General features: G+C 33.9%; 3 protein-coding genes across 3 annotated transcripts in view; 1 reads left to right on the top strand and 2 right to left on the bottom strand.

The window, feature by feature from the left end:
• Positions 1-160: 160 nt before the first annotated feature.
• Positions 161-4557, bottom strand: LOC143211727 (inositol monophosphatase 1). The gene is made up of 6 exons (XM_076429652.1): positions 4096-4557; positions 2783-2916; positions 1308-1567; positions 985-1090; positions 405-556; positions 161-314 (listed from the first exon to the last, which is right to left on the bottom strand). The coding sequence occupies exons 1-6, from the start codon at positions 4153-4155 to the stop codon at positions 208-210; spliced, it is 819 nt and encodes a 272-aa protein (XP_076285767.1). The 5' UTR covers positions 4156-4557; the 3' UTR covers positions 161-207.
• A 2063-nt stretch (positions 4558-6620) lies between these two features.
• Accoas (acetyl coenzyme A synthase) overlaps positions 6621-25753 on the bottom strand; it is a 35183-nt gene continuing 16050 nt past the window's right edge. The window contains exons 3-11 of the mRNA XM_076431289.1: positions 24609-24804; positions 22835-23066; positions 20465-20636; positions 19261-19453; positions 18689-18844; positions 17517-17684; positions 16908-17097; positions 11680-11925; positions 6621-11568 (exon numbers count right to left, since the gene is read on the bottom strand). Of these exons, the coding sequence (XP_076287404.1) occupies positions 11372-11568; positions 11680-11925; positions 16908-17097; positions 17517-17684; positions 18689-18844; positions 19261-19453; positions 20465-20636; positions 22835-23066; positions 24609-24804 (1750 nt within the window). The 3' untranslated portion in view covers positions 6621-11371. The remainder of the gene's footprint in view (positions 11569-11679; positions 11926-16907; positions 17098-17516; positions 17685-18688; positions 18845-19260; positions 19454-20464; positions 20637-22834; positions 23067-24608; positions 24805-25753) is intronic.
• Positions 11921-17694, top strand: LOC143212448 (enolase). The gene is made up of 4 exons (XM_076431293.1): positions 11921-13098; positions 13413-13537; positions 14527-14772; positions 15521-17694. Exons 1-4 carry the CDS (start codon positions 12704-12706, stop codon positions 16063-16065), a joined length of 1311 nt encoding a protein of 436 aa, XP_076287408.1. The 5' UTR covers positions 11921-12703; the 3' UTR covers positions 16066-17694.

Here is a 25753-nt window from a genome sequence, read left to right as displayed (position 1 = left end):
TTAAATATTTATATTTATTGTTTTAATTCAGAAACCTTAAATACCTGCAACAGTAAACAAACATTTTACATTTTACATTGTGACAAAAAGAAAGATTGACGAGATATAAAATTTACATACATTCAACATGTACATTATAGTTGTAGCATTGGTCTCTGCCAACGTTTGAAATGCTTGCGTTGCTTTGATATTTCATTAGTACAATTTTCAATCACGTTCGGGGTAATATTGAACTAATATTTCGGTTAGCGATTGTGCTAGTTCCATTGTCGACGCGCACAGAGCTCTTCTGCTCATTAAATCAAACGGACCGCCTAAAATCAAAATCAACGGGAGAAAATAAATTAATTTATATCTTAACAATTATTTTACTTTAAACATTGAATCGTAATAAGGGCAATTACCAGCAGGATCTATGCATACACCACCAGCTTCTCTGACAATAATATCACCGGCTGCAATGTCCCAAGCATGAATGCCGAATTCAAATGATACGTCGGCTCCACCCATAGCAACCATACACATATTTAAAGCAGCAGAACCCAAAGCACGTATTCTAGGAAAAGATAGATGTATGTTAAACAATGTAGACCACGAGTCGTATAAGACCAGATCCCGAAATATATCTGATGTTTTTGCACAGAAACAGTAGCAATATATATTTTTAAAGAGCAAACAGAATACAAATACAAATTTCAAAGACATAGATGCATTTTTAATAAATCGTGCATTTTCTTTATCAAGTTATTAGGTATCTTAATTTAAATAGGTAAAAGTAATCCTACTTTCTAATATTGAAATTCAAATATTTCTGAAATTAATAGCTGCTTGTAAATTGTAATTGAATGCATTTTATATGAAATATAATTTAATACATCTTTCATCTAGAAAAATATATTAACGTCGAATAAAAAAAAAAGGTACGAGTATAAAAAAAATATATGAAAAATATTCTATGGAATATAAGACGTGAATATGCTTTACCCATGAACTTGTGGAGGAATGTTATTTGCATTTGCCAACACAACTTTCATTTTCTCAGGATCTCTGCTGGTACCCATTTCCATCATTACAAGAGCTTTGCGTAATTCTGAAAAAGAAAAACAAAAAATGATCTATCGTACGAATTAAATAAACGAAAATTTTGTTATTAGATTTCGAAGAGACGTGTTTCAATTATTGTTATACAAATAAGGTTAAATTTTGTTAAGAATTTTAGTGATTGTGAAATAAAAAAATTTGAAACGGGCCACTTTTCTAATGTTATTAATTTTGTACAGAACAAAGTTGGTAAAAATATGAATTACCTTTTTCTCCAGATACCCGAATGGGAGCTCCATTCAAAAATGCACCCCGCCCCTTACGAGCTGTGAAAAACTGTTCTAAAATCGGATTGTAAACAACTCCAATTTCTGTAACCTTGTTAATAACTAACGCGATCGATATACAAGTGTGTGGTAAGCTGTGTACGAAGTTCATCGTTCCATCGATCGGATCGATGATCCATGTTGGGGCGTCCGTGAATTCGATTTTCCCACCGAGTGAGCTTTCTTCCTCACCAATGAATCTAGAAAAATATATTTTGTTGGTATTATATTAATATTATCACTACAATAAAACATTGTAAAGAATGTGCAAATAATAATTATCCTACGAAGTTACGTTAACCGTTGAATTGCAAAATGTTTGGAACGAAAATAAAAAATGAAGTTTACCTTATTCAATTAAAGAAAAAGTTATGTACATATAATAATATTCAACTGAAATGTAACAGTTTTACAGCCGACATCACATACACACGACTTCTTTTAATTACCAGCCTGCATCACGAAAACGTGATTTTTGATCTTAATATTATTTATTGATAAAAGTAAATAAGTATTACATTTTACAGTTGACAGATGATTCTGATAATCTTAAAACAATATGCATGTGACTATTTGTATAGTAAAACGCACAGCAGTCAGAGTGATAAAGAAAATGAACACAGTTGTTTGAAACTATGTACATATTAGTATTTTGGGAAATTTGCGAATCAGTTTGATGTTTCTAGAACTGCCTGGGGATGGAATATTCCACTGAAACATGTTGTTGGACCCCACTCCGAACTCTTAATGAGTGTAAATGTTTTGATGGGCAAGACGAAATTATGGACTGGATGCATCGTGCATGGAGATTCAATAAGGAACAATTGATCAATGAAAATTATGCGACATGCGATCGTAATAATTGAGAATAGCAATTGATAATAATTGATGTTGATATGTCGCGTGTTAAAACTAATTACCATGATTAGTAAAAAAAATGGATAGGTGGCAAATTATCGTATCATATTGCTCCAGATAACATGAGATTACAGTGCTACAAGTATATGTATTGTACCACTTTAAAATTAAGTATATACAATTTTCATAAGAGTATACTTAATAAAATGAATAATCATATAATGAATAGTAAGTTACATATTTTAACGAACTTTTATAAATCCATATTTCAGTTTAATTAATTCTAAAATACTAATGATTAGAGATGCAACACACATTTTTAGTACTGCATGTAAAAATCGCAAATTATGATATGATATTAGCTGCAAATAATAAGAGATTACAATACTAAATAAACTCTTCTATATACATCGTGAATATATTAAGATCTTCAAATTTTTCAACAGTTATTTTAATAATTATTAAATGCGGTTTTATATTAAAATTATAAATTAGTGTTACTGTTTGCAACTTGTAAAACGTCCTCTAAACTAAATCATTTAAATTGAGTAACATACTTATGGTCGGGAAATTTTGAAGATATGCCCTCCACTAACAGTTTCTCGACCTTTTGATCCCATTCAGTAACAAGATCAACTTCGCATGATTTTATCATCGGATCTTGAGGTTGATTGATCTTTTCCCTGACGATCTGCAAACATTTCATTTACTTCGAGCGACTGCATAAACTTAAACATCCGAAGTGATTTTTATCACATATTTCTTACTGTTTATTACATATTATCGTACATTTATGCAAGTAAAATATATTAAATTGTTTAAAAATGATTCTTATATCAAATTGTAGTACGATTATATTTTAGAACGATTATAGAATTGAAAATGATTAATATTAAATCGATCTTCTCTAAAGATAAGATTATTCTTAGTAAAAGTGATTCATACAAAACAAATAATGACTGTATGACATATCCTCTTACTCTATCACACCATATTTCAATGATGATGGAGTGGTAGATTTTCTATGTGAAGATTTTCATTTATTTATAAAAAGAAAACGAACATAAAACTTTAAACAAAAAAAACTACCAAAAAACGAATGATAATTTTATAATAGATTCTATTACACGTTTCATCATATTTTAATAATGATGATTCAATAATATCTTAAAGTTTTAATTCAAAGATTTTGGTTTATTTCGTCAGAAAAAGAGAACAATATAAAAATTAGTATATAAGTATAATATATTACTTATTACAAAACACAGGATACAGAATCGAACGTAAAAGTGAATAAAATACATTTAACAATTTTTATTTCTTTCATTAAGTATTTATTATAATCAGGATTATAGGTTATAGATGAGAGTCGTGCCGCTTCATTTCAGCCTAAAACGCAACGGAGCTGTCATTTCATCTAACTCTCTTAGAAGCCGAGGAAGTGCACGTTCACGAGTACACACTAATATCATTATCTGTTCTACCACTAAAAAAACTAGTCACGTAATAAAACAAACGTAACTAATCGCGCACCTAACAATTCAAGACAGAAACAATCGTACTCATCGGTCAATTTTAAATTAACATTGTTATCACGTTGCGTGAAATAATTGCGAAACAAACATTGAAATTCATCAAAAGTATCTTACAATTTTACACTACAAACTGACTATGTAGATGAAAGGATGTAAAATAACCCTGTTGAGGAAAACTAAGAAGGAACATGTCCTTTACGTTTGGCACCTCGATTGAAATCCGAAGCAGTAAAATCGATAGACGTGACTCGCTGCTGTCCAAGAATAACACGATGCTCTCCGTGCGAGATTATCCGTTTGTTATCGTAGATTTTGTCACAGAAGTTTTTACTTACTGAGCCAGCCTCTTTCACCAGCCGAAGCACGGTCATGTAACATTCATCGATGTCTACCATGATTCGGCGACGCGTTTGAACAGCGGAAAAGGAAACACGGTCTCACAGTGTCTCGACGTAGTCGTCACAGACAACAATAACGTGCATCCAATGGTAACGAGTACCGACCAACTGACGTAACATCTCGTCAGCTGGTTTTAAAAAGGCGGTTTGTTCCACCACCGAATTCGCGAACAAAAGCGACAGTGGCGACGCGATTCACTGAACCACAAAGTACATCATGGTACATCACAAATGGCATAACCGTCAAACCGCCACGCCATTCTGCCGAAATATGATCTGCACGAGGTCCTGATTAAATAGGGATATGGCGTGTACTGCTACTTTTGGAGATTGATTACGTTCACGTGATTACGATTTTTTCACAGTGATTCGTGATTTTCGTGATCGCTTCTGATTGGCCGAGAGCATAGACATATAGAGATAGACTGCGCGGCCTGAACGAAGCGCTGCAGCCCACAATGGCGGCGTGCGAGACAGAGAGAGCATTAGCCGGGGTCCATAGCGCTCTCTTTCTAATTGATGTGTCGACACATCATATAGAAAGAGAGCGCTATGGACCCCGGCTAATGCTCTCTCTCTCACTCTTTGTACCGCGCGCCGCCATTGTGGGCTTCAACTCGCCCATAAGACGGCGCAGTCTATCTCTATATGTCTATGGCCGAGAGCATATGTAACTGTTCTTCGCGCAAGTCACGGAGCCATAACCTATATGTTTTATATTAACAACATCAAAACAAAATTGGGATACACGAATTCACGTGTTCACGTGTAATGATATATGTATATCCGTATTTTAATCCGTACACTTCTTTATACACGGATACACGGCTACTGAAGTAAACGTGTACACTGTACACTGTGAAATACACGGGTATCCGTTATTTTCAATACTTGTGTATTATCCGTGTATTGAAGTTCAAGGGTACACGTGTGTCGATATAAGGTTTGATGTTACCTTCTGCCGGAAAATGTAAACACTGGTTTTTCTTCATCGAAATAAACAGTTAATTGATTAAGGTTTATTAACAGAAATTGTACTGTTTGTTCATTTTCGCAACCTATTATGTTAACTCTTGCATATTTCAATGTATGATCCGTGTATCCGTGTACTTGAATACAGTTATACGCGTATTATCCGTATATTTTGATACACGTGAACACGTGTATTTCAGTACACGTATATCCGTGTATTAAATACAATAGTATTCGGACTTCTGCGTACAAATTATATTAAATACACGTATACACGTGTATTTTCAATCCACGTGAAATATCTCTACTTTTGATTAAAGTTATTAGATTTGTAAGACGTTTCTCAAACTATCATTTGCGTTTCCTATAATTGTTACATTGGTATTTTGTAAAACTTTATACTTTATACACAGCATAAACATAAAAGAAATTATCTTTTTTAAATACTGAAATAATGTACGGGAAAGAAAATTTAATATATTTTACTTTTATCATTAAATGATGTAAAACGTCACACACAGAAAACGTAACATGATACTAAATTTACGTTATACCCAGATATTTTTATGTAAGCTAATTGATGTATTTAAAAAAATAAGTAATTCAATCGAGATGAAGAAATTAGGATGACAGTGAGCAAATTCACTCTAGATTAAAAAATCTCTATGATAAATTACGGCTAGTGATTTTGCACGCCATCACTAGTGCTGACTGTATAATAAATTAATAGATTTGATGTGGTTCAAGCATACACGGTTATAGCGTCCAGTGTGGTTAAGAAGTTCTCAATTTTAATAAAGCTTTGTAAATCTTAGGGAATTGTTGGACCAAATGTATACATAATTTATAACTAAATAATTTTCACGTAAATAGTATATTTATGAAGTAATATAAATACCATGCAATTATAAATACCACACATATATGTTCGATGTTACATGATGTAATTAAAAGATTGAATCTAAATTATTTTTGAAAAATTTCAACAACCAATATAAATAAATTATATAATACACTTCTTACATTGCACAAGCGTAAGATTTTTCTTTCACCTCTGGTTTGAAACTTTTTTATATTACAAACAAAATAACGAAACATAATATAAACACTCTATAACTAGGATTCTAGTCACAAATGAAATTGTATTGAAATCACATGCTCGAAAAGTGATTTGAAATACAATCTGTGTGCACTGTATCGTTTTATTATTTATTGTACTGATATAATAATAATTATTATTATTACATTATGTTATATTAATATACAATATCAATATGTATATAATATTATATATGTATATTATCGTATGTATAATTATATATATATAATATTTATATAATATAGTATATAGAGATATTTTAATATAATATAATATAATAATATATAATAATTTTATGTTATTTCTTTTTCCATGACACATTAGTTTAAGTCCTTGATGAATCCATTTTAAAGTTTCTAAAAAATGGAAGAAACAAGATTGTAAAATGCAATTTGCATAACATGTGGAATCTGACATAGTTTATTTTGAAGCTGTATAACATTTTCGAGATCGAAAAAAACATATGAAATCGACTTGATCGTTAAGAATGTTTCGAAAGCTTTGTGGAAATGAATTATTTCGAAAGAGGGATGAACGAATAAATGAATACCACGATTTCATTTAACAGGCCAGTAACAATTGTGTTCTTTAACGTAGGTATATTTACATATATATGTATGCTCCTGCATTTTCCATATAATATACATATACTTTCTTCAATATATATATATATATACTTTTTATATGTCATTATCACACCTATAGTTGATTTGTTCCGCGAGGAATGATATGTATGTGACACTGCATAACGCAGCGTGATTCGTTTAAATCCAGCATTCTAAAAATTTACAGGAAACGCTGACTTTCATGTAAAGTGCGTTAGTAATCGTGCGTATACTTAGGTCTGTCGCGCGATTAGGCGCGGAGCGATCGCTGTAAAAAATATAATTTGCTAAAAATTAAATAACTCACTCTGCTAGACACCCTTTCGGCATGTTTTCGCAAAAACTTACTCTTAATAGCTCTTCGAGGACGCGAAGAAACACGCGATTAATTAACGGAGGATCTCACATTATTGCTAATCCACTTGTAATTACAATCGGGTCGAGAAAAATATCGCGTAGAACACCGAGTGCGTAATATTAAAGATATACAAATCTTGGCCCATCGAATAACTCGAAATTAGTTTATATCACACGAATTTGAATTTGAAGCAGTCAAATTTTCGATGACCGTGTGTGGGCGCACTCGCGATACGCTTTTTGCCATCACTAGTTCTTGCTTAACTTAATGGCGGGGGTTGCAAAACGATTCTTACTGTGGCTTGACGACTATACGCTCTTCTATGGCCTACGATGTAGTTTAATTTAACATAAACCGTATAGTTGATAGATAGAACGACAAAGTGTACAGTGTCTCTTAGCATGACGATTTGAAATTACTCGAAAATTATAGACTGTATAAAAAACATTTCATAGAGTTTTGCAACATTTTTCCTGAATTTCAATAAAGCATTGAAAAAATTATTATGCCATACGGTATTTAAAATTAACAGTTTATGAGGTATAGGTAAACTAATTTTAATTTCAACCTTCCCCTTCAATACTACTCCATTTATCCTTCAACGACAGAACTCGGATCTATTTTGACCCAGAACGTATTCAAACCTTCGTTTAACTAATTAATTTCTGACGATTAATTTAAATGAATGAATTGTTACATTCGAAACAACGGAAAGTTTAATGGGTTTTCAAGAAACATCGTCAACTGTGCTTAAAAAAAGTGATAAATAATTTTTTTAATAGTCTTCTTAAAATCAACGATCAACTTTTTGTGACAAAGGAACAGCTACAAATTTTTAAAATTGATATGAGGTACTTCTGAAGTTATTAATATATGTAATAATAAGAATTATGCTGTTTACATAGCATTGACAGTATCAATTTTAATAAATATGTCTCTAAAATGAAACAGCACATATTATATTTTCTGCAAACATACGCGATTACCAACGAAGTTCTGTTAATAAGAAAATTATCCCTCTCTCTCCAACTTCCGTTCAAAAAAATATTTAGTTGCCATTGGGTTGCAATACCGATGCAATATTATTGGATTTGCATCAATCATTCGTATGTTACCGTATACAGAACATTACTGGACAATTGTTCAGGAAAAATATCCTGATGTACCGGATGATCGGTACTTGGTGGTGTAAAATGGAAAATCGACATTGAAAATCGGTCAAGTTCGCGTGCTTAGCATTTGTAAGTAGAATCGGTCAGTCATGAACAGACGCGTTAGACGGTTCCTATTTAATAGCACACGTGTTCACCGAATTTTCAAACTCGATTTTCTACCATCAGTTACCGATCATCGTGTATACTTTTGTAAAGAATTAATATTCGAGCACAGATAAAATATTACAAGCTGCTAATCAGTCAATAAACGATAAACAACATTTGTAAATTGGCTAATAAAAGTTACCGTAACGGAAGCAACCTTGATATGTAATCTGAGAATCGGACGGGAATATTTTGCAACCCCAATAAATTAATTTCCATTGCAATGTGCGTATGCAAACACTCGACGACTAAGTATAAAAACAGTACAAAAGAAGATATTTTTTATTCATTCATTTTCGTTTGAGAGGTGTAACTTCCTTATTGGCTGATCCACGGGGTTACCTTTAATAGTTAAACCGCGTTCTATGCAAAATAAAAATTATCTGAATTAAAAAGCAGGAGGTATGTAAAAGCGTATTTCTTTTCTTAATAATTAAAATCAATTGAAAATAACCATGCGTACGTTAACCCCTTCGATGTTTTCATTGATTTGTGTTTCAGCTACTCATTTTTGTCGTAAAAGCATAAAATTCCTAGTCCAATCATAATTATGTTTCTGTCTTCACTCTATGTAAATTTTCATTGAATATGCGTCGTCATTATACAGTCATATCGACTCATGGAGAGAACTGTTGCTCATTTTCTTCTACGTTTGCCGTCATCAAGGGGTCAAGAGTCTGACGTTACGTTTTGCCGTGACCCATCCATCAACTATAGTACTTCCGCAAACAAGTTCGCACATTAAATCGTCAACGAGCTGCTGCAACATTAATGTCACGAGCGGCTTCTATCAAGCCAGCTGGCACCAGTACAAAACGCCATCGATTATCGAAAATCGTTGAGAAGTGAACGAGGTAGCGAACAAGCCAAGCAAGAATAAAAACGGCCCCGCGAATTGGGATCACGAAGCGATTGATGACTACGTGAAGAAACGGAAACGAATCACTTTCGTGCACGATGGCACTTCCGTTTCGCGCTACGCATGCTGAAAAATGTTGAGAACGTGTAATTAATCGAAACGACTTTGTAAACTGTTCAAAAGTTTTCAAGATACTTTCATATTGATATCGATGGATCATTTTTCGACACATGCATCAAGCGTGCATTATTATAAAACTCTTCGTTTCCCAGCAGTGACGTACACAACAGTCGTACGTACTTCAATTTTCTGATATCCCTCGGTGCATTCGGAAAAATATTGTTGAACGGCGATTAGTACGTACGACATGTATACATTCAACGTTTGCTTTTTGTAAAATTGTAAATACATTTAGTTTACTTTCTCGGATTGTGTTAGCGCGCACTCGTGGTTTTCTGAACGAATTCTCCGGGTTGCTTTTTCGAAATGACTACAGTAGTGCACACTTAAACGTCCGCCTTTATACCCCCCCCCCCACTCCGATTCCAAAAAAACGGGACCACGGATCGAGCTTTGAGCGAGCCGATTGATACTTGATATGTGAAGAATGATTGCTTCGAATCATTTCCAAGACAACCAAGACTTTCAACATTCAAGAGTTATTACGAGTTTCAAGAGTTTTAAACTTCGAATCATATTCAAAGTGATTCGAATTCGTACTATGGTATACGATACAAATCCGAAGCGTCTCAAATCCATCTGAATAGAAGAGACTCGGGACAACACAAGGCCAAGAGGGGAACACTCGCGCGGCCTTCAGGTATGGCCCAAGTCGACATAGTCGTAGTAATTTCGATATTTGTTATGTGAGGCCTCAGCGAGGCTTCAAAACATTCGATGCCTAGCCAACTCGTGATGCACGTCGCTTCATCTCTCTATACTCTAACGCGTATCGTCATCTTTCTCCGTCACGCGATACTGCATACCTGAAGTAACAGTTGTAATCTACTCAGCGAATAACCATTTAACTATGTAAGTGTGCGTGTCTGTGCTGGCCTGACCAATAAGACCCGCAATCCTTCCACATTCCTTCCGGGCCTGTATACAGTATATAGTAAAGTCGCGATCTAAGCCGACTCTCGGTTCTCTGTTATGACAGAGATCGTGAAGGGATACTATCTTTTTGTGGCCGCGTCGACCGCGCCGAACGTCGAAAAGGACAGCATGTAAAGACGGACCGCGCGGCCGTTTTCTTGCTGCATGTCGTCAATTAAACCATTAAACACAGTTGAAATTATATCGCGTTTAGTGCCATTTTAAGCAGAAAAGTGCCACAAACAAGTTGGCGAAAGTCCCATAAAAAAATAATGAAAAATAAAGAAGTTTTGTAATTGGATTAGTAGTGGTTCGCGGCATGTATACACTGCTCGCCGACCGAGGCAGCTCGAACTTCTTGGCCCCTCGCGAGGTATTCCCACAGTGGAAGGGGTAGGCGAACTGGCTTAGATCGGGAAGCTCAGTCGCGCTTAGATCGCGATTTTACTATAATGGATTGAATTGTGCACTACTGTATCTCGCGCTAATCGTGTTACGCGACTCACGTTCCTGCCATTATCATCGTGTCGAAAATAATGCAGCCAATGCGGGTCTCCCGTCGCAAAATCTGTTAATCGAATAGCAAACGGTGAAACGGACAGTAACTATTATACCGCGGAATACTAGCTTACAAAGTAATCGATAAATAGTACTGTAAGTACTAGGCTATTGAACGGAGGAGAAACGACACTAACATAAAAGGGAATTTCGTTTCTGAGACACAGCTTCTCGTATCCGAATCTTTTTTTCTCGCTAGATTGCTCACAGTTTTGGCAAGTTCCTCAAATTTGAAGAAACTCGAAGCGGAACTTCACCGGAAGCGTGTCGGCCCTTTTTGTTGCCTAAATTACTACGTTTCACGAGGTTTTCTCCGAAGACGGCTACGTCGCGTCGACGGCAACATCCTTACACCTGCGGCCTCAGCTGGAAAAGAAGATCGACGATGCTCTCGTCGGCTAATGTCGACACGTCGCCAACGTTTCTGTCTCCTGTAGCGATCTTCCTCAGGATTCGTCTCATGATCTTACCGGAACGTGTCTTTGGCAGTCCTGGCGCGTGTTGGATAATGTCCGGTTGGGCGAACGGACCGATTTTCTCGCGCACTGTAAATGAATAATAAGAAATTTGCTGTGACAATTTTTCCAGAGACGAAATTCAATGTTCAACAATTATTATGTATGTACATGTATGTATGCACATATTATAACTCTTACCTTTCTTCTTTAGTTCGTCTTGGAGTTTCTTATCGAACGTTTCGCCCTCGTTGGGTGTAATGAAACAATAAAGGCATTGTCCTTTCACAGGGTGAGGTTTACTGACAACTGCCGCCTCTGCTACCGCAGAATGCTCTGCTAACACACTTTCCACTTCCGCAGTGGACATTAGATGGCCGGAAACGTTCAGCATGTCGTCGATACGGCCAGTTATCCACAGATAACCATCCGCATCTCGCCTAGCGCCTGGAATCAAATTTGTTTATGTGTCTATTTATTCAATAATAATGGTGATCAACAATACTGCACTCGGTTTTACAATATAATAAAAACATGATCAAAATTCAAGTATTTACATAGTAGTAGACGTAGTAAAAGTATAAACTATTTTCAACTTAGAAGTCTCAGGTCTTAATGATGTAATTGTGTAATTTTTCGTGGAGGTCATATGCAAGATTACAATATGTTAAGCATTTGTACATAGAAAATAAAGTGCATGCAAATTTGAAGATATTATGGTTCGGGAACGATGGATAATAATCGTATACATTTTTCTAGCAATAAACTCCTCTAAAATAAACATTTCTTGACAAATACCTCTATTTTTAAACAGAATTGTGTCTTTACAGCTTCTAAACGTTTCCATACAAGTAACTAGATAAACGAGTTTGAAAATAACGTGTTATTATATACAGAAATTAACTCGAATAAATTGTTTGATTTCAGTCAGCCAGCAGTTTACAATTAAATAGAAAATGTAATGTTTACCAGCGCACGCGACAGTTCGTAAAAAGAATGTGTGCACACGTCGAGCTTCTATTATTTCCCTACATAAATAGTAACAAAAACATGGCTTGACCTCGGAAGAAATTTCCATAAAATTTTCAGTAATTCCCACTGCCATGCACCTTAATCAATAATACTAAAATTCACACAATCCGTCAGTCTACAGTGCAACAATACATCCATAATAAATTTGGAACGATTAGTTCAATAGTTCTATAGGTACAAATCAAACACAAAGATGCCAATTCAAAAGGTTAAAGCTCGACAGATCTTTGATTCCAGAGGAGAACCAACGTTGGAAATTGACATAATTACTGATGTGGGATTACTGAGATCATCAGTACCCTCCGTTCTAATACCAAACCCTAACCAAGCCCAGGAAATAAGGGATGGAAATGAAGCTATGTATAACGGACGTTCCGTTTTCAGAGCTGTTGACGTGATTAACAACATAATTGCGCCACAGCTCCTGAAATCGAGACTGGAAGCTTGTCAACAAATGGAGATAGACAGTTTGCTAAACAGACTTGACGGCACCGAAAATAAATCGAAACTGGGTGCTAATGCCATACTCGGTGTATCCATTGCCTGTTGCAAAGCTGGTGCTGCAAAGAAGGGACTTCCGGTTTACAGGTAGTTGCTGTTGACACCTACAATATTACGATTTGGTAGTTATAGGTTATAGACAGTGTATTTTACACATTTATGACGAAGCTGCGTAGATGAAATTGAAAATATTGGGATGATTAAAAAAATTGGAGTATGCCAATACATTATTTTCAATCTAGCATCTCTAGAAGTACCTAGAGGGATCAAAATGTTCTGATTAATATTTTTATAATAAATCATTTGCAAATTTCAGATAACTTCTTTAAGTATAAACGGAGAGAAGCGAATAGATTTATGAGTTACATAAATATATAGAAACTATCTGTTTTTTTCTTTAGATATATCGCGGAATTAGCTGAAAATGCAGAACTTTATATTCCGGTTCCCTGTTTCAACATGATTAGCGGAGGCAGGCACGCGGGTAACACGATACCTTGTCAAGAATTTCTGATTTTGCCCATAGGTACCAGCAGCATTTTTATTATCATTTTCAATTTCTGTTACGTATATCTCTGATATTACGACATAGAAGTTTCACTTGAGTTTTTGATTGGATACAATCTTCAATGAAGAATATATAGTGAGGGTAAAATGTATTTGTACGCCCTTTAAAATAGAATAACTTTTTTATAATTGTACCAAACGACCTGATGTTTTATAATCAATTAGAAGCATTGGTTTACTAAATGATGTGTAAAAAAGATTACAATTTACAAGGTTGAATGAAAAAATAAAAAAGAATTTTTTACAACTTTTTTATTTGGGCCCTTAATGAAAATTTAAAATATTTGTTTTCTAGATCTATGTCAGTTATACACATGCTGAAAATTTCATCGAAATCGATGTACATACCCAAGAGCTACAAGTGGTTAAATGTGATGAAAATCATAGTTTTCGCGACTTTTGATCAGTTTCTGCTTAAAATCCACAGAGTCGTACATCTTTCTTTTCGATCAATCGATTTCGATAAAATTTTCAGCATGTGTATAGCTAACATACACCTACAAAACGCATATTTTAAATTTTTATTCCGGGCTCTAATAAAAAAGTTATAAAAAATGCTTTTTTTTCATGTAAGCTTGTCAATTATAATTTTTGGAAAATTGTTTTTGCATATCTTGTAAACCGCATTGGTTTCTAATTGATTATAAAAAAATCAGGTCGTTTGGTACAATTACAGAAAAGTTATTCTGTTTTAAAGGGTGTACGACTTTTTTACACTCACTGTATGTAAATGTCTGAGTTTGTATGCATGAGTTTCACTTTGTAAAATTACCATTTCCTATTTGTTTTTTCTCCGTGTCATTTTTTACGTTACAACCTTCAATGCAGGATGTAAATGCCCAATTTTCGTTCATGTGAAAGAGTTTCTGCAGAGAGTTTCCGCGTTTAAAACAATGTCTTCAGCCCACGTGTTCTTTTAATACAAACATCATTTTGTAAATCTATTAGGAGCAGAAAGTTTCGCCGACGCCATGAAAATGGGATCGGAAGTATACAAAGTTCTGGAGAAAAAAATCGCGGCTAGTCAGGAAATAAATCTGCCACTTCCGGTTAGCGATGAAGGTGCTTTCGCACCAGAATTCGAGGAAGATCGAGAGGCACTTTTACTCCTAGACGAATCTATCAAAGACGCAGGATACGATGGGAGAATAGTGATAGCACTAGACATGGCGGCCAGTGCCTTTTACAAAGAAGGTTAGCATGAGGTTATCAAGTTTTTACACTTACTGCCATTTATTAAATCTTCAACAGCTTTAAAAAATGCTTGGTACAGAATCATTCTACTTCCAACGACATGCGACTATTAATTATCAAATCATGGTCTTTCATCGTAAGAATTACGTAGAATATAGTAATGCATGACAAAACTAATTAAATTATACCTTTATGAATTAAGAAGTAATCAAATTGTTTTTCTCTGTTGTACGCCTATAAAATGAAGTCAAATTACTAAGATTCTTGTCTTCTGATTTGCATTTTTACATTTGTAACAAAAAATTTGTTTGTTAAAGAAAGAATTTCTTGGTACTTTCTACAGATACTCCCTGATACAACATTATTTAATAGATTCACATATTATTTAAACCAGTTTGATTGATTTTATTAGTTTTTATCACGATAGACTAGAAAATATGTCGAAAGATCATTAACCCTTTGCTGTACGATTTTCTTTATGGCTACAATAATTAGATCGTCATTGTCTTCATAGTTTTTAATAATTTCACAGAAGAGAATGGAACATTTATATTTATGGTACAACAGAGAAAAGAAATAACATTATTATTATTAAATGAAATAACATACTTAACACTAGGTTTACGGGACCCGTCATTTTGACGGATTTCGGACTTCATGAGCAAAATTACGAAAACTATGTACGATATGTTTTTTAAATATGCACATACTGCAAGTGAAACTAACATCCATAATCTTCTGGGAACAGGCGGATACGACCTCGGGTTTAAAACAGAGGATTCCGATCCCGACGACTACATGGAAGCAGAAACCCTCCGAGACCAGTATTTGGAATACCTATCAGAATTTCCATCTATAGTTTCCATCGAAGATCCATTCGACCAGGAGGATTGGGAAGGCTGGCTCACGTTAGCCGATCAAGAGATCCAAATCGTTTCGGATGACTTGACTGCCATGAACATTGATCGAATCGAGGAAGCGATAGAGAGGCAAATGGCTAATGCTATTATTCTGCGAATGTCGCAAGTCGGGACAGTGACGGAGGCGATTAACTGCGCGAAGATAGCGAGGATTAGCGACTGGGGATACATCGTGACGACTTGTCAGGCTGAGACAGAGGATAATTTCGTTGCCGATTTGGCAGTCGGTTTGTCCGCTGGTCAATTCAAAGCTGGGGCACCTTGCAGATCTGAGAGGACAGCGAAGTATAATCAACTGTTGAGAATTGAAGAAGAACTTGGGAAAGATGCGAGATACGCCGGACAAAATTACAGAAATCCTTTGGCTAAATAATTTTGTGTTAGTTGTTCATTGATAATATATATTCACTGATTGTCAGTCAGAGCTGGTTAAAATACTATTTGCAGTAGGAAATAGCAATTAATCCCGTTTTTTAAAGTATAACTTTGAAAATGAAATATTTTATTTCATACAGCAATTTTTAAAATAGTGTCCTATATATTTGAAGAATATTGAAAATTGAGCTTTGTCTTGATTTATCAAGACACTGACATAATTTGAAGACAGTATCCTGTTTACTTTCAATATAGGTTCCTTTTTCAAAAATATTCTTGATGACAATAATGATTCGAATTCAATATAGTATTCTATTTAAAGACTATTACAAATATTTGAATTTTCTTTTGCAATATCTTACTTTTAATGTAATTCTTTTATCTTCAATATTATTGCGGAAAATAATGATTCTAAGTGTTTAATGTTGGGGCTTCTTATACAAACGCAATTACCTTTTTTAGATTATTGCTAATTGCAAAACAAGAAATATTAAATGATCTCATACGTATTTTTTCCCAATATTATTTACAACTTGCATCCGTCTTAATTTCTTTCAATACCTCAACGACAGAAACTCTTAGCTTCTAATTCACAGAACAAATAAAATTACTTTGCATTACTTATGTGATGACCCAATTAGTAAGATCAAAACAATAAAATTTATTTTGATGGTCAGAAAGAAAATATTTGCCAACATTTTGTGTCCCATCTAAAATATTATTTTATTTAGCAGAGCCAAAGATATAAAATCATATTTGGAATATTTATTTGGGCAAATATTATCCAGCACTGATGTCAATCAGTTAATTTGATGCTATTCTATTAATTGCTTCACTTACCATCACCCGTGCAGTAGTACCCATGGAATCGGTCGAAGTAAGTATTTTGGAAGCGTTGGTGATTTGCATAAAGCGTCCTCATCATTCCTGGCCATGGCTGACGGAAGACGAGGTATCCTTCTCCTTCTCCTTCGATTAGTCGACCATCTTCATCTAACAGTTCTGGTAAGACTCCGAAGAAAGGAAATGTCTGTCAAAAAATGGTGTAATAGATTACTCAATTGATCCATTTTATTATACATACTGTCATCAAACATCAATTTTCCAAACACCCAACTCAGACCTAAAACTTTTTTATTTGGGTCCTTAATGAAAATTTAAAATATATGTTTCGTAGATCTATGTTAGTGATACACATTATGCACGAGCTACAAGCGGTTAAAAATGGTGAAAATCGTAGTTTTACACGACTTTTGATCAGTTTGTGCTTAAAATCCACAGAATCGTACATCTCTCGATGCGTGTCGTTTTTTCCTACGTCAACCAACATGTGCATAACTGACATAGATCTACAAAACATATATTTTAAATTTTCATTAAGAACCCAAATTTTTAAAAGGCGTACGAACACTTTTGTGTACACTCATTGTACATGTTTGTAATACTTACTGCAGAACCTGGCTTCATAGGCGTAGCACCAGGCAAAGGAGTGATCACGTGGCCTCCGGTCTCCGTTTGCCAGAATGTGTCAGCGATGCTACACTTTCCATGACCAACGAGATTATAGAACCAAAGCCAAGCTTCCGGGTTAATTGGCTCTCCAACCGAACCGAGTACCTGAAACGAAACATTCCTTAGAAAACAATTACATGATTATATGTATCACAACAAAAAAGATACATCTCTTGAACCTGCTCTTCACTGTTAACTGCAACTTTCTGTACTTATACGACACGTGTATGTGTAAAATACAAGATCATACAGATTTTTATAGAGCATAATATCACTTTAAATATTAGACTTTCGTTTTGCCCAATTTTTTTTAAATTGATCTACGGAAATGTAAATTCGAATAGATGACGCTAGTCTTCTATAAAGATCGGCATTTCTGAAATAACATTAACTGAAATATGATTTCAACTAACAAGCTGTTATATTTTATAATTACTTCTACGTTTGTGATCAATTTTAAAATTACATTACTTGGAATATTACTTTATAATTATTTCAGATAATGATTTCAGAGAATTGCGAAATTGTTCTTCAAAATTATGTCAAGTGACCTGATTATCTGATTCGAGTCTGGTTTGGTGCATATTATTTTGAGGATTATTTATTTTGACAAACGTTCATTTTAAATGAATAAATCTTGCGGTGCGAAATAAATTATTTCAAATAGTTATTTTTTATTTTAATTTCAAATCAAATTTGCCCAGGTCTGCTGTACTGCGGATCTTTGATGCAATATAAAAGTTTGTTGCATCGATTAAACCTGTAGCTGCAAACAAACTTTTCCTTTTTAATCATTTCGATCAGTTGAAATTAATACATCCGTATTCTTAAATTCTTTTTTCATTCTTTAAAATATTATCTACTCATTTTTTTATGAATGCATAAAACTTGCAGGCGACTTTAGATTGCAGATTTTAATGCAAAATCGGAAGAAACAGGAGTCACTTTGAAATGACTGTCTTTCTTTAATTATATTAATCGATAGATCGAAAGTAATATATCCTCAATGTTCAATTTTTTAAATCTATCCACTGTCTAACATTATAAGTACTCAAGCTTACCATAAATGCATAATTTATTATATAGATTGTTCATTAACTCTGACCTACCTTTAAGGTAGATAAATTATGCTTCTTCACCAGCTCGTCTCCGAACTTCATTAGCGATCTGATCGCAGTAGGTGCAGTGTAAAATTGCGTGACTTTGTATTTGTCGATGACAGACCAATAGCGATCATTAGTCGGATAGAACGGTGTACCCTCGAACTGCATATGCAAATTAGAAAAAGCACGATATCGATTAAATTTTATTATTCAAATTTTATCATAAAAAAATCTAACAATACGATGATAACATATGTATCCTGTTACTGACAAAAGTTAACATTTTTCTACGTAGAAACTTAACAAGACCAAGTTTAGTAGCATTGCACAAGTGTAATGATCAGGATCTCGTATTTCGCATAAAGAAGGTCATATTAATTGTATGCACGTCGTTATTTAACCCTTTGCTGTGTTTAGGTCAATATGATCCTGTTAGGGATAATTTAACTTTTCTTAATTTTTATCAGTAACGGTACATATCTTGCACCATATGTCAATTTTGTTGCTTTTCATCGAAATTAATAAGACGCGTTCAATTAATCGAAAATAACGTGACGAAGAGAGAGAAGTTGACTTACGATAACCGAAGTGGCTGCATTTGCCAGGGGACCGTACACAACATAAGTATGACCAGTGATCCAACCAACATCAGCAGTGCACCAGTAGACGTCAGGGGGATGATAATCGAAGACATATTTGAATGTCGTTGCCGCATAAATTAAGTAACCAGCCGTAGTGTGGAGCACGCCTTTTGGCTTTCCCGTAGAGCCACTGTTTTTGAAAAAATATAGTGCAATGAAGGAAACATCCACTTTGAAATCTGACGTGGATTAAATTAAAAACATGGTTAAAATGTTCCTCGACACGCTGTAGTAAACATTCTCTGAATATCTACTCAAGTTTACAATCTTAAAGACAGGATTTTATGAATGAGCAAGAACAGAGAAAGAAAAGGAATCGAAACGCTAATTAAGTGAAGTGACACGTTTTGAAGTGTTAGAACTCTTAATAGAAAGTATTGACTCCTTTATTCCACTTTTATAAATTAATATACAAAAACATGATTGTGTGCAAATAATGAGTTTAGGGAAAATGAACAGTCAAGGATATACCACTCGAAAATATCAACTAACTCATCAATTTTTAAGACGTTCTGAATCACCAAAATATTATCTTATCCATCGCTTTTTTTAAATAATTCATGTGTACTGTAAATTTAGAAGCATAGTTATTTCTTAAAAACAGTATAATCAGAAAACTAAAAGCGGTATAATGTTTGGGAGTGTCCCAAAAATGTTGTACTTCCTCGATAAGGATGGTTCCTGAGATGATTTAAAGTAACTTTTCCCTTTGCGAAAATGTTCTCCGAGACTTTGTTAACGAGTTATTAACGAAAAACACGGGCCAATCAGAGCGCGACTACTGGCGGAATCTGTCCGCTGTAACCGCACTCTGATTGGCCTGTGTTTTTCATTAATAACTGCTTAACAGAGCTGCGGAGAACATCTTTGCAAAGGAGAAAGTTACTTGAAACCACCTCAGGAATCACCTCTTTCAAGAAATTACAACATTTTTGGGACACTATGTATACCACATAAAATGCATTATTTGTATAATTTTTTAATCTATTACATAATGTAAACCTAGAAACTGTGTTATTTAATACGATGATTTGATTTCTTTGGATTGCTCAGGTTTACGCATTTACAGAAAATATTTCCTTTAGATCCATAATTTTCGAATGCATATTGGCCTCAAGAAAAAGATTTATGAATGATTTACCTTGTGTACAAAATAAATAGCGGATCTTCAGCACCCATCCACACAGGATAACACTTATCTTCGGCGTCTTCCATTTCTTCGTGCCACCAGACATCTCGATCATCGTCCCATGGTACTTGAGGAATTGCCAAGCCATTTCCGTCGCTTCTACCATTCACACCGTTTGTCTTTCCTTTGCACAATCAAAGAAAATTTTTTTAAAGATTATCAATGTATTCATCCATTTAATAATTTTATTTTGAATATACAGGGTGCTCGCGATAATTTGTACCAGTGTTTTTTTCGTAAACGGTAAACACTAGAAAAAAACCGAAGAGAAGGAAGTTGAAGTATATTTTACTAGCAATATGATCTTTTTTACAACCTAATACATGGTTTCAAAAGAACTTTCACGTGATTATAGCAAATTTTTTGTGAAAAAAATTAAAAAAGCAATTTTTTGCAATCTTTTTGCAATTTTTTAAATGTTATGATACGTTTCCGAATTCGCCTTGAAATTCTGTAACAAATAATAGGCGTAACAAATTATAGGTGTATTTGCAAAAAATTGAAAGTGACCTTGAAAAATCATTAAAAAAAAAGAGTTGAAGAAAAATTTGCTTTAATCACGTGAAATCTCTCTTGAAACCATGCTATACCTGATAAAACCATTTTCGATCGGACTGCTAATAACAGAGTAATCTCTACTGATCACGATTCGTGATTCACCCTGTATAAAATGTCTTTTACGCTCGTAAAACAAAGATTAACAATTTTAACAAGTATTCTATATTAGTATTCTGTCTTCGACTGTGTAACATAATGTATTACGTTTACGATTATCTACATTTTTTTCTTAAAGAAAACAGTAATCCAAAGTACACTAAATGTATCCTTACGAGATTTTATACCTAATATGAACACAATTCTAATTTATTTATTCAATAATACTAATTTAACGCTACTTTTACGATGCACTAAAAGTGGCTATTCTACATGACTTTACAAAAATAACGAAAATATATTTATTCAGATGTTAGCGATTTTTATTACAATATATACCCAATAAAATAAATTAATACTATTTCTATCAGTTTTTATTGAAAACAATGTATGATGGATATAGCTGTGTCATTTATTTACTGAACGATATTCTCTATCTAAAAAGAATCTAGACATAAGAATAAACGAAATTCATTTTTATCATCGCATGTTGTAAGAAGTTTGAAAGAGCAATAGTGTTAAAAACATTATTCAAACTAATTACCGTGATGTAAGTTCCATCTATCGTGACGTAAATGGAAAACATGTTTCGCGCGCAAGACGGTGACAAAGCCGATTATCGAAATAATTAACAGCTCTAATGGTGGCAGCGAGATTTTTCAATTTAAAAACGTAATTGAAAAACCCAAAAGATTTTTCAAATTGGAATCAAAAAGTTGTTTGATAGATGATTGTCAATGAAAACGATGTTCATATACTTCAGTAATTAACACTAAAACTACGGGTTCCACTAAAATGACGTATTCCAAATTTTTTAATGCAAAATTGTTAAGATTCTGAGGACGCATTTATTGGGAATTTATCGAATAAAATTTCTATAGACATATATATTGTAATAAAAATTCTTACTATTTTTATACACTTTTGGTACTTAGTAAATCTGGTGTTAAAGAGAAATATGTTATTATTTAATGCTTTAAAGCTAGCGTCAAAATACGACACGGTTTACATGATCTAATTATACAACCTGTCATGTAAGAGCGTAGTAGCGATATCCTGGCAAAAATTAAACATAAAGGAAAATGTATGTTAGGATTAACGCTAGCCGCGCCGAGCACAAAATGTGGCTGACATATGTTTTATAAAAATTACAAGACTGAACTTATATACATTTCTCGCAATTTTTATAACAATATTTGCATGACTGAAGAGATGTATTTAATTATTTTTAATGGAAGCAAGTTATAATAATACATTAGTACAAAGCACACTGAAACGTTATCAAACTATTGGGTTGGCAAGAAAGTAATTTCGGTATTTTAAGGTGAAATAAAACCCTATTTTGGGAAAATTTTGAAGTTTTATGAGCAGGGAATTATGAAGCTTCCAGAAAGGTGGAAAAAGATCATCAAACAAAATGGAAAATATTTTACTGATTAAAGTTCATTGCTTGAATAGAAAAATTGGGTTTTTTTATTTCACCTTAAAATACCGTAATTACTTTCTTGCCAACCCAATATAATCGATAATGGAGGAAATTGGATCCTTTGTTACTTTTTAAACGTTTTTCCATTTTAAATTTCATAGAAATATAATAATATTCCCAGACATATCAGAACTACGCTTTTGTGGGACAGACTGTAAACACCCATTCTATTTTCTACTCACCTGCTGTATCAGTTTTGCTCCCCTGTGGACTACTGACCCTCCTCAGGTGAGAGACCACGACGCAACACTCAACCACGTGGCCATTATTCGCAACCTTGGTTAAAGCATCATCGCAGATAGCCTTCAACATAAGGAGTTTTTCGCCTCTCCACACACCGTCGGTTGTAACCAGAACTTTTGCTTTTGAATCCAAAATACGTTCCGCTAGAGAGTCTGACGAATAACCTGCAAACTGATTGTGCAGGAATGGGATTACATACAAATTAAATGTACAATGAAAGTGATTGCTGAAATCATAAATCTCAGAATCTTCGAAATATACTGGAGTGCAAAATTAACCGGAACTTGGATCCATTTTGACCCCTAATTAAAAACGTTCCATCTGAACTGTAATTGAGGTTTCTACAATCTCGTTAAAAAATCTATAAAAAGAAGGCATTGGTAAAGATTTGAATGAATCTAGCCATCAAAACGTCAAAAGCATCCACCTTGCAAAGATAAAAGGAGCGCTATCGAAAAATTGTGATAACGTTTAAACTATTATAATTTCGTGATAAAATATCATATACAACAACCATTCTGGATTCACTTTCAATTAGTGCAAAATTATATTCAATAATGTAGCAATTAGTCATAACTATTAATAGTTGCATTGTTTAGGCAACTGATGAATCCTTCGAAAAAAAAGATATCTATACCTTTTCCAACGTTTTAGTATTTTTTATCAGTTAGATAATTTTGGAACAGAAACAAATAATAATTTTGTTGAATAACATTTAATAAACCAGCTGTATGAAGAATATTTTCCTAGCTCGCAGAACAGGTGGCAATCAAGTAATTTCTATCGATCCAGCAACATTTTTTAATTAATAATAATCTATTTCATTTGTTTTTAACCGACTTCGAAAAAGGAGGAGGTTCTTAATTCGATCTCTATGTGCCTTTTCTTTTCGTTTTTTTTTTCTATGTATTTTCACCGATTACGCCGAGATGGATGGACCAATCGGAACGAAATCTTTTGCATTTTGTAGGGTACGTCTCCCGATTGGTCCCTTGAAAACAAATTTTGCATTTTTACATTCTTTGCGGTTTTTATTGAAAATAACCAATAAGACCGAAAAACCATCCTATGGTGTTCTATCAATTCTGCTCGTTCCACTAAAACGTGTGAAATAATTTCCATTCAATTTATGTAAATACACACGAACTTAAATACAATACAATCTTTTCGCAGGCGGTGCAAAATTGAAAATTTTCGACACTGGAAATTACGAAAATCCTTAAATTCTTCTACATGCTTTCACATATTAATGTATCTTCTCTTCCCACCTACTGATTTCCAAGTCCATCGTATTCCAATGAAATCATAATCAGCAACATCTGTCATTTGGAAAATTATTAATTTTTGCGCCGCCTTCGAAAAGATTGTATTGTATTTAAGTTCGTGTGTATTCATATAAATTGAATGGAAATTATTTCATACTTTTTAGTGCGTTTGTTTTTTCGAAATCGAAATATGTGTATTTTTCAAAATATGTAGTACTTTATAAATGTTAGTACTCTTTGAAGTTAGTCTATCAAAATCCTTAAATGCCGAGGAAATATTTGAACCTCCTTGTCCTCTTAATTTAAGATATTCAGCTCCATTTGTAAGCAACTATACATACCCACGAACAAATATCCATTTGGAAGAAATGCTTAATTTTCAAGTTAAAATTGTTCCGGGTGCAAAGGGTTAAAAGTGAAGTATAGCAGTTGAAAGAATAGTAATTACCACTACACTATGCACGGCACCGATCCTGGTGCAGGCCAACATAGCGACAGGGAGCTCCAAGATCATTGGCATGTAAATAGCAACACGGTCCCCCTTCGTCACTCCCTTCGATTTCAGTACATTCGCAAATCGGCATACCTCCTCCAGTAATCTCTTGTAAGTCAGTTTCGAATAATCATCGGGATCGTTGCCCTCCCTGAAATAACGTTACATAATTCGAGTAATCATCCGCCGACGCGACGCGACGGTGTGAGTCACTCTTACGAAACGAATCAGTAGCGGTCAAAACACTCGTGTCAGCATTTTAATCAGTCTCGCTTTTAATCAGTCAATTTGAAAAGAACTGATTCACGTAACAACGCTGGAGCGCCTTGTGATTTGTAGTCATTCGCACTGTCGACCAGTCGTCGACACGTGACCACTTGATCGCCGAGAGACCAAAAATTAGGCGACTATGTATAAGCGACCAAGCTCGGCAACCAGATGCAGCGAATCTTCGAAAATTATCAGAGTCGCGCAGATCATCAAACAGACTCCCTTTTTATCATGTTACCATGTTTTTATTAACTCGCTTTCTTGTCTGTTTTTTTGTCTGTTCGGTACAAATTTTGCAATTGATTTTAAATTAACTTCCCAATGAGCTAGAGACTTGAAACTTTAAACATAGCTCAGATCTGGATGACAATATAAAAAAATCTTATGAAATTAATTTTGCTTGTATGTAATAACTAATTTTTTTAATTTTAATTTTAATTTTAATTTTAATTTTAATTTTGCTTGTAAAATTAAACAGATCGATATATTATTGGTCGGTACGTATAACAACATATGATCAGGTGAAGAGAAACTGAAACAAACCTGAAAACCATATGTCTCTGTCATAATCTCATCAAAATGTACAAAATCGATTGAAAAATTTCACACACACAAGACTAAAACGCAGAAAATAATTATATAAATAAAAAAAATTTTAATATTCCACGTTTTTAAGACGGACTAAAAAGTATAAAATAATTTTTCCTAACCCCATACAGACAGTCTTGAAAATTTGTGATTGTGAATTTTTAATAGTTATGAAAATACTTGTAAGATTTACAACGAAAAACGTGGGGCGCAAGATAATAGTAAGGAGTGTAGAGAAAACT

This window comes from Lasioglossum baleicum, chromosome 9, assembly GCF_051020765.1.
Source record: "Lasioglossum baleicum chromosome 9, iyLasBale1, whole genome shotgun sequence".
NCBI lineage: Eukaryota > Metazoa > Arthropoda > Insecta > Hymenoptera > Halictidae > Lasioglossum > Lasioglossum baleicum.
The sequence above is the reverse complement of the archived record's forward strand: the minus strand, read 5'-3'. Positions and strand labels throughout refer to the sequence as shown.